The 9,869-nt window shown below is 35.0% G+C and overlaps 1 protein-coding gene across 1 annotated transcript in view; it reads right to left on the bottom strand.

Annotated features, from left to right (window-relative positions):
• The window catches only part of LOC116464039 (cilia- and flagella-associated protein 47-like), a gene marked incomplete at its 3' end in the record, with an annotated part of 36,784 nt that extends 28,164 nt beyond the window's left edge, over positions 1–8,620 (bottom strand). The window contains exons 1-3 of the mRNA XM_032147303.2: positions 8,542–8,620; positions 2,177–2,323; positions 783–1,008 (exon numbers count right to left, since the gene is read on the bottom strand). Of these exons, the coding sequence (XP_032003194.2) occupies positions 783–1,008; positions 2,177–2,323; positions 8,542–8,620 (452 nt within the window). The remainder of the gene's footprint in view (positions 1–782; positions 1,009–2,176; positions 2,324–8,541) is intronic.
• Between the last annotated feature and the right edge of the window lie 1,249 nt (positions 8,621–9,869).

Consider the following 9,869-nt stretch of genomic DNA (forward strand, 5'->3'; position numbering starts at 1 on the left):
TCATTCCATGAAGCTAGGTTTGTCCTATTAATTAAAAAACCTGAAAAAGGTAACATATAGGAAAACTGTAGCCTTAGTTTTACCTAGGTCACTCGAATATAGAGCAGAAATTCTATAAATAGCCCATAGTCCACTATAGGTATGAGTACTGTACTCCCCGCCATGGTTGCAGCAAGTTACCTCATTGCTGAGAAAGCAGGTAGAAAAGCTCTGAGAATATATCACACCAACAATATTATAACCAGTAACAGGCCTAAACTCCTGTTTAAATTAACAACAGAATTAAGTCACTTGATATAACCAAAACAGTTGAACTATTTTAGACATACTGAGTAATAAAACAACACATGAAAGAAGGGAAGTAAATGCACTGTAAACGAGGAAATCAAGTCAAAGAAAAGTGAGCCCTCCTTGTTCATTAATACCATTACCTGTCTACCTGGCTGTAATCTCGATCCAGGGCTAATATTAAAAGGGCTTTCCTACTCATAGTATAACCTTCCTCATATCACAGATGAGGAAAGTGAGGTTCAGAGATTTTCAGTGCTTGCCTAAAATTATCAGATATTTAAAAGAAATTAAAGATGACATTATACTAAAAAATTTGTGTTTGCATCATTTTACTCTTCTTGCAATAACAACAAATTATGAGACGCTTCATAATATATCAGTTTAGAATAAATTATTTCATATTGTATTTCACTTAAAATAATCTCAATCAATAGATTATATTTTATGATGTGATACGAAGCAAGGAATTTAGAGAAACATGGGACTCTCACCTTCTTATAGTCTCTGGAATAGAAAAAGAATGGGGTCCTTCAGGCCAGCCAAAGAGACTGAACCAGGTCTGTGCTGCATTTACAACCTTCTCAAAAAAGTAGTGTGCCTTTGTTCCTTCTTCAAGAGAAAGGAATTGTTCATATTTTTCCTTTTCCATAGATCCATCATCTTCCTTTGATGTTTCACTTTCATCCAAGTGCAAATTTTCAGGCAGTACTTCCACTCCTAAAATTCAAATTAGTTTGTTAAAAAAGGGCTACTTGACCAGGAGTAAAATATTCTGTCAGTTATTGTCATTTGTATGCAGACTAATAGAACCCATTCTACAAATTATTCTATGCTCTCAAAGAAATTCTGAGTCAATTTACTGTATCTTAAAGTCAACAATGAAAATACATTTACTTTTAAGGACCTAAGAGAAACGTTTTAACAATAGCTGGATTTCAATACATAAAAGTTACATTTTCTTCTTGCCATAATGGTATGTGAAAATATTCCCTGAAGTGGAATCTTTCATTTTTTTATTACATTAGTAAAATGTATTGACAATCTTTAGCATTATGTATTAGAAAACATTTAATCTCATCTGAAAAAATTATACAAACACAATATTGCTTTAGATCCCAAATGACTTTCTATCCAAATCAAGTACTTTAATAAAACAAAGCATTTTCAAGTTAAAGTAATTTTCAAGAATGTAAAATGATTTCATCTTTTTTTCCAAAAATATCTGGCCATATAATGGCACAATCACATACTCACTAAAAACCTCATATTATTTAACTTGGTTTGGTTCATTCAATAAAAAGAAAAATGTTCAATATTACCTACATCCAGAGAAATAAATATTTGAACAGTTAATGGTAAATAATAGTATGAAACTCACATATTTATCTGTGCTGACCTCTTTCTAAGACAGGAAACCTTGGCTACAGTTAGTTAGATAATGAAGAGACAAGTCCTTAGTTCTGCAGTTCCCAAACTGTGCACAGACAGTGCTTGAGATGTCACAGTAAATTTACAGAGCCTCCACAGGTATTAACATTTTTGTTAAATATTACTGCAACATCTATTAGACAGCACATAAGTACTACTCTTACATTTTTGTCCCAATGCATTTAATAAATGGAACTATGTGCTACATTTTGGCATTCGGAAAAGTAAATACTGAAACAGTAAGAGTGCTGTGAACCAAGAACATTAGAGAATCTCTACTATTGACCCTTGAAGACAACTCTCCAAACAGATGATCCATTTAAAATTAATGACAAATTCCCAATTTTCTTCATGAATTTCTTGTAATTTGTAAAAACCTAACTTTTAAATTAAATGATATTAAGGAGATCATGTCATGGACTAATTTTGGAAAGTACACTATATATTTGCTACATACCAATAAATAAGTTTCCCTTTGCAGGTTCAGCATCGTTGAATTTGCTAGTGGTGTATGTCTTTTTAATTGAAGCAGGAGAGGGTGATTTAGCATCCTGGTAGGGAGGCAAAACACCATCTCTAGTCTTCTTAAGATATTCATCCTTATCTACAAACGACACATTGGATCACAGTGAGCAAAACATGCATTCACGTATTTCTTTATACCATTATTTAACCTGAGTTTATCTATTATCTATTGATGTATCTATCTATCTATGTATCCATCTATCTATGGCAAAGTAAAAAAAAGTCTAAACACCCACTGTACATCAAATAAGATGCCAAATAGGAAAAAGATAACATAAAAGTTGATAACAATTTTCTAAACTAAATGAATTTTTTTGGTAAGGCAATTGTTATGGTACATCAAAGTTATTAGAGAATGAACAATGTTGAACTTTAGCGTAAAAAAGAATATGAAAATATTTTAAATGTTTCTACATCCAAATAAATGAAATTATTACATATGCTGTTCAAAATAAGATATAGGAAAAGAGTCACCAGAAAAACTAATTCCTTCCTAGTTAACTCTCTGTAATAATATGACAGCTTGGTTATGAACTGATACCATTTTTGTACAGATTTCAATCTCGATTTCAGCTACAGTTGCTATATATGTATATTAGGGTCTGCCACAGTGTAAATCTGAATCCAACCAAAGATAGTTCTGGCCAAGAAAAGCCAGTAGGTGTGACCTAAGGCCAAGCCTCAAAATACATATGCAATTTACATATATTCATAGTCTTGATGCAGGACAGGTGGGCCCCAGAGTGGACCTTAGCCTGCAAGGGTTCTTGGCTTTGCCCAGGAAAGAATTCAAGGGCAAGCCAGAGGTAGAAGTAAACAGCTTAATTAAAGAGGCAGTGTTACACCTCCAGCAATATTACAGCTCCATGACTGCCCTTGGAGAGCAGGGCTACCCCTAGGCAGAGGGTAGCAGCTCAGGGCAGTTTTGCAGTCATATTTATTCCCATTTTTAATTGCATGCAGATTAAGGGGCGGTTTATGCAGAAATTTCTAGGGAAAGGGTAGTAATCCTTGGATCATTGCCATGTAAAGGGGCGGTAACTCCCAAATGTTGCCATGGCAATGGTAAATTGACATGGCACACTGGTAGGCATGTCTGATTGAAAGCTGATTTTGCAGCCAGGTGAGGTGGCTCACGCCTATAATTCCAGCACTTTGGGAGGCCAAGGCAGGCGGATCACCTGAGGTCAGGAGTTCAAGACCAGCCTGGCCAACATGGTGAAACCCCATCTCTAGTAAAAATACAAAAATTAGCCAGGTGTGGTGGAGCGTGCCTATAGTCCCAGCTAGTCGGGAGGCTGAGGCATGAGAATCGCTTGAACCCAGGAGGTGGAGGCTGCAGTGAGCCCAGATTGTGCCACTGCATTCCAGCTTGGGAGACAGAGGGAGACCCTGTTTCAAAAAAAAAAAAAAAGTAAAAGAAAAAGAAAGCTGATTTTGCCCGCACTCTGTTTTAGCTAGTCCTCCATATGGTCCATTGTCCAAGCATCCAAGCCCCACCCTGGTGTCAAGTCCCAGCTCCTAACTCAGTCTAATTCTGTCAAAAAAGCATAGACTCTGCAGTTAGAAAAATCTGATTTGAAAACTTGGCACGCCTACTCCTACTCACAGTTAAACTGTGAGTATGTTATACAAATTATTTAAAACATGTATTCATCCATAAAATGAGACCAAAGTTTCTGAGCTCATGAGTTTGTTGTGAAGATTACATTAAAGGCAATAACAAATATAAATGAGCTTGTATATGCTAACTTTCTTGCACTCTTTCATAACAGAGTCATTTAGAATTTGCCTGAGACTCTGTAGTCAATAGGTGTGCATTATTTCCAGAATGCTACACCACTATAGACTTCACAGAAGTGAGCCTCAGAGAACTCGATGATAAAATTATTTGTGGTAGATGCATTAGGCCAAATGTTTTTAACTTACCATTAAATGATAAAAAGTTCCTGGTGGAATGCAAAGCCACATCTATACACTTTCAACTAAACTCAATAATTCACTTTTTAAAAGAATTTTGCAGATGAACTATACTAAAATAATCATACTGCTTTACTTTTAGATATACTTGATATATTTTAAGATTTTACCTTTATTGAACACATCATACCTTAGCACACACTACCAAAGTGTGTGGGATCTGAGACCTCAAATTTCATTAGAATTCCCTGGGATAAGCTGCTCACCCTCTCTACATATTCAGATTTTTAATTTGTAAAGTGAGATATATAAGGGCATCTAACTCAGAACTTCTGGGAGGACTAATTTAAAGGACAAATATAAGACACTTAGCAGAGCACCATATACCTGGTAAGCATTAAATATATATTAGAAATTATTACTATACATATTTCTAAAGATGTTTTAGGATATTTAAGAATTATAATTTCTTTCTTTTGAAATATTTCCCCAAATGGATGTATTATTTTAACACATAGACTTTATGCTTAATAATCTAACAACAAGGTTTTATTTATTTATTTATTTTAAAGAGATAACAATATTATTTATTGCCCAGTAATTAATCATTATTTTCTGGAAGTAAATTATAAAGCATATAAAAATGATAATGCAATCACAACCACAGTGATAATAGCAATAATAATGAAATATTAATAACAATAATTTCCATGTATTTGCAGTCTATGGGTCCTCACAAAAGTACTTTTAAATAGGTAAAACAGATATTATCAGTATTCTGTTACTGTTCTGTCATGCACATTTTGCTTAATAAAAGATTGTAAATTTGAAGCTTTGAGAATAAAAGATAAAATCATATGGCATAATAGTGTGGTTAGAGCACAAATGAGAATTGCCATCATCCAGTTTGTGTGACTCTTCGTAACTATTATGTTGTATAATCTGAAATCCTCCCCCTGGAAGTACAGTAGAACATAAAAATATTATGTCAATATTAGTCAAAAAATCTTTTTTTTTTTTAATTGAGGAGTCTCGCTCTGTCGCCAGGCTGGAGTGCAGTGGCATGATCTTGGCTCACTGCAACCTCTGCCTCCTGGGTTCAAGCGGTTCTCCTGCCTCAGCCTCCCAAGTAGCTCGGATTACATGCACGTGCCACCATGCCCAGCTAATTTTTGTATATTTAGTAGAGACGGGATTTCACCATGTTGGCTAGGATGGTCTCGATCTCTTGACCTTGTGATCTGCTTGCTTCAGCCTCCAAAAGTGCTGGGATTACAGGCATGAGCCACTGCACCCGGCCAAAAAAAAATCTTTAAATTTTGACAATGTGTGTTAAAATTTTGAGATATCTATCTCTCCCTATACATCTCCACTCTGCCAACTGCATTATTCCATAAATTGCTTTAAAATAATTTTTTGGTGTTCAGAATATGCTATTTCACATATAACCCATTCTTTTATGAAAATATATAGCTAAAAGATGCCTTCCTGATGGTTTATGATTCAAGTAATCCATTTTACAATACTGAATAAATACCTTTTATCTGCTAAACACTGTGTGAGGCACTATCGACACAAGGGTGAAAAAGAGAGGGGTGATTCCTCCTCTCACAGACTTTATAGATAGCAACATTTAGAAAAAGACATTGATAATAGGCAGGTTAAGTCAAAATGTAGTAAGGGCTATGACAGAAGAATTGCACAGAGCTATGAGGATACACCAGAGAAACACATAATTTTTGCATGCAGAGGCAGGGATCTTCTATAACTGTGTATGGTGTCATAGGTAAAATGCTCCAGTCACAAGAAAGAATATCAGTAAAGATCAAGATGTTCAAAGAACTTGCAGAAGATTAATGTGGCTTGAGCATAAAGGGAAAAATGTCCAGAAATGACAACTAAGCCACTTGCTAACATGTGTGGTCTTGTAGGCTTCATCCACCTAGCAATGATATTCTATGGAAAGATTTTATACCTGGCAATTAAAGAATGAATTTTCAGTTTGTAAATATCACCGTGGCCATTGTGTGAGGGTAGGTATGTGAAAGGGGAGACCACTGTGGGAGGAAGGAGAACAGTTTAGAAACCCGTGCAACAATCCTGGAAACGTATATGGCAGCTTGAATGTTTGTAGTGGCAGTGGAGAGGGAGAAAAGTGAATGGATTTGATAAATATTTAGGCAGCAAAAGGGACAGGAATTGGTTGACTGGAAGCGGAGTGTGACAGAGAAGACACTGCCAATGACGGCACTCAGGTTTCCGGATTTGGCACCTGAATGGACTATAGGTACAAACATAGAGATGGGGTATATAGAGAAAAAATGTCAGAGAGAGGACTTCAGTTGGGGTTCTGTTGTTTTGGGGGTGCCTATGGGAATACAGTGAATGGCATCCAGAAGACAGTTGAATTCTGAATTCCTGAATCTCTGAGATGAAACAAGGCTAGAGGTATAGCCCATGGATATAGCTGAAGTCATGGAAGGAAGAAGGGAGGGGGCAGAACTATTGACACAGACAATTTAAAAGTACAGATAGAGGAACAGGGAGGAATCTATGAAAGATGCTCAGAAGGAAGAGTCAGAGAGGTTAAACGAGACCAAAAGAAGTACGGTATGTGGAAACCCAGACAAAGTTTGAAGATGGAGAAAGAGAACAGTCAACAGTCTTAGCTGTGCTCAGTAGTTTAGTAATGGCAGAATAAGGCATAAATTCTTCTTCCTCACCCCTGAATTTTTTTTCCTGTTAAAGGCAGCTGAAGTATTCTAATTGTTTAATTTCCTCTGCTGCCGTTCTCCTTCTCCCTGGGAAGTTGAGTGATTTATTTTACTGTTAGATTTGGAAAGAATTAATAAGGAATGCATGGCCTGAAGCTACCGTTTTTGCTCTTTGGGAATGAGCCTGCTGGCCACTGAGAAAATATAGTCTCCTTTCTCCTTTCTACTGTCTTCCTAGATGCTCACTCAAAGCAGCTAAGAGGGAGACAGAAATGAAAAGATAAGCAAGGTTACTTGATTGAGAAAGGTACCTGGGTAAAGGGATTCAGATAAAGGAATGTGGAGTCCCTGACAAATGGTATGTAGCCTTGGATGACACTATTAGGGAGACACTACCAGATGACATTCACAACACAGAAGCAGCCCATTTTATATCTGGAGAGCTGTAACTTCAGAAGTTCTGTTCCAGTGCAATACAGAAGAAAACCTACAATCTGAACCCCATTACAGTTCTTCAAATATTTAAATACAGTCATTATTTTTTCTCTAAGGTTTATCTTCAGATTTCAGAAATTTAGAACATTCGAGGATTCTTTCTACTGCCAGGTCTCCAAATCTCTTATATATCAGTCTCATTTATTTAGATAAACTTTTGTTTTGTGTTTGTCCTTCTTTAAATGTGTCTGAGGACTGAAAGCAATATATACTGCAAAAGTTATTCAACAAGTACAAAGTACTATTACCTTCTGTAACCTGCATACTCTATTTTATGAAAGCATTGTGAAATTGTCTTATTATGTTTACCAACCACAAAACACTCTTAAACTATATTTAAGCTATCTATCTTATATGACAATTCTATTCTTGTGCAACTGATTTTTTAAATAGAAAGGCTATATTTTATATCTATATCTCTTTAATACTGCCTTATTAATTTCAGATCTGCATTATAGTATATCAAGAAAATATCACTGTTGAATCAGCCATCTATCATCTACTAGTACTTTATGGTCACTAGCTGAGGTAAAATGCCAAAATCTCACGTTTTAATGAGAGTAACTGTAAGTAAATATAGAATAGGATGAAAGTAAAATAATGGTCATAGCTGAAATATAATGAGTTATCAAGTTAATGGTAAATTAATGATAAACATATATTATGAGCAATTGAATGATTTCCACCTCAGTTCTGCATACAATATTTTCCAGTAAGAAAGGAACTACATTTTTCACTGTATACATTGATATGTATTAACATTTTATGTAAAATACACTCAACATCATCTTGGTTAACAAACACTAATCTTATCTTTCTTTTCTATGGATTCTAAGCACATATATCAGATAGCCTTATTCAGGATTACATTTCATATCTATATGTAATTTTTACCATATGATATCATTCTTAAATTTAAATTTCCTTGATAGCATAAATCAGTACTTCTACAAATTGTGCACTTGTGCTAAACATAGGGATCAATCAAAATTTCATTAGCCAATTATCTATATTTAACCAATAATTTTAGATTAAATAACATAGTTTACATAGAGGCACCATCATCACTACCAGATAGAATAAGACATATTATTTTTTGTTTTAACTATGACTACAGAAGGAAAAAAAGACCACCGTAATAAATTCTGTGGATGCTGTGCCCTTGTACTCACATCCCCTGTGATGTACCCTGGGGCAGGCCCATAGCCAACACCTGTGGGTGTGGAAGTTTCAAATCTCAGCTCCATCACCCCAATCACAACAAAAATTGTGATGTCATTTCAGTTCTGGAGAAACCTACAGGATTAGGTTGCTGTTGAGATTTTGATTTAAATGTCACATTTATTTGGAGTGATCAATTCCCTGTTCTACTTCTCTTACCCCATTACTTGTTTTTTTGGGGGGAACATTTCCTTAATGCACAGACCCATGAATCATCATCTAAAAGTGAGCTTGTGGACAAAGTTCCCTAAGACAACTACCAAATGAACAAACCAAAAAAACACTATCACTTGAAATATTTCTAAAATGGTAAAGAATTAAGAAAAATAATTCTGAAAATAAATTTTATTCCAAGAATGAAGTGTAAATAAGTATAATGTTTGTTTGTTTCTCTTACAAACCTAGTTTGCAGAAGATAATATTTGATTTCAGATGTTCCTCATGGTAAAAAAATAGCCAACATATACAAAACTGACTTGACCACATTCTTTTCATAGAGCATATAATATAGAAATTATACAAGTAATATGGCATGGGACTATGGACACTTCACTCATTGATATTACTATTAACAATATATTAAAATAGAAAAAAGGACATACAGTTGGTAGTACCAATAGCCTACATTTTAATAAAAATATTTCTTGGGCAACAGAGCAATTTGTGTTACTTCATCAGGGGACAGTGGTAATATTTATGATTCCCTATGCCAATGCAGACAGACACAAATGGCTACTGACAGAAGAACTGCTCTAAAAAATACTCAGTATTACAGTAACAATGAGATGAAAAGGCCCTTTGATATTATGAGTTTCAATTCCATTATAAGATTTAAATAGCTACCTCAGGCATGTGTGATTTAAAATAGTTCTACTGGGTAAAAATCAGAATGAATATTCCTGGCAATAAGAGGGTCGAAGATATGATGTGAATGTTAATGAAAATGTAAATGGGCTTGTACTATTTTTGGCCATGTTTCCTGTTATAAGTAATACTGTGTTTGGTCATTTGGTTATGGTGGTGTCCACCGGATGTCTTCATTTCTTTTTACAGCACCATTAGACATGTAATTTACATACCATAAAATTCATCTTTTAAAGATGTACAATTCAGTATCTTTTTAAAATATAATCACAGAGTTGGGCAACCATCACCATTATCTAACTTTAGAAAATTTTCATTGTCCTTAAATGAAACTGTCTACCGCTTAACAGTCACTCTCCATTTGCAACTCCACCCCACCCACAGCCCCTGAAAACAACTAATCTGTCTCTA

The sequence above is a fragment of the Hylobates moloch genome, unplaced genomic scaffold (genome assembly GCF_009828535.3).
Source record: "Hylobates moloch isolate HMO894 unplaced genomic scaffold, HMol_V3 SCAFFOLD_140, whole genome shotgun sequence".
In the NCBI taxonomy this organism is placed as follows: domain Eukaryota; kingdom Metazoa; phylum Chordata; class Mammalia; order Primates; family Hylobatidae; genus Hylobates; species Hylobates moloch.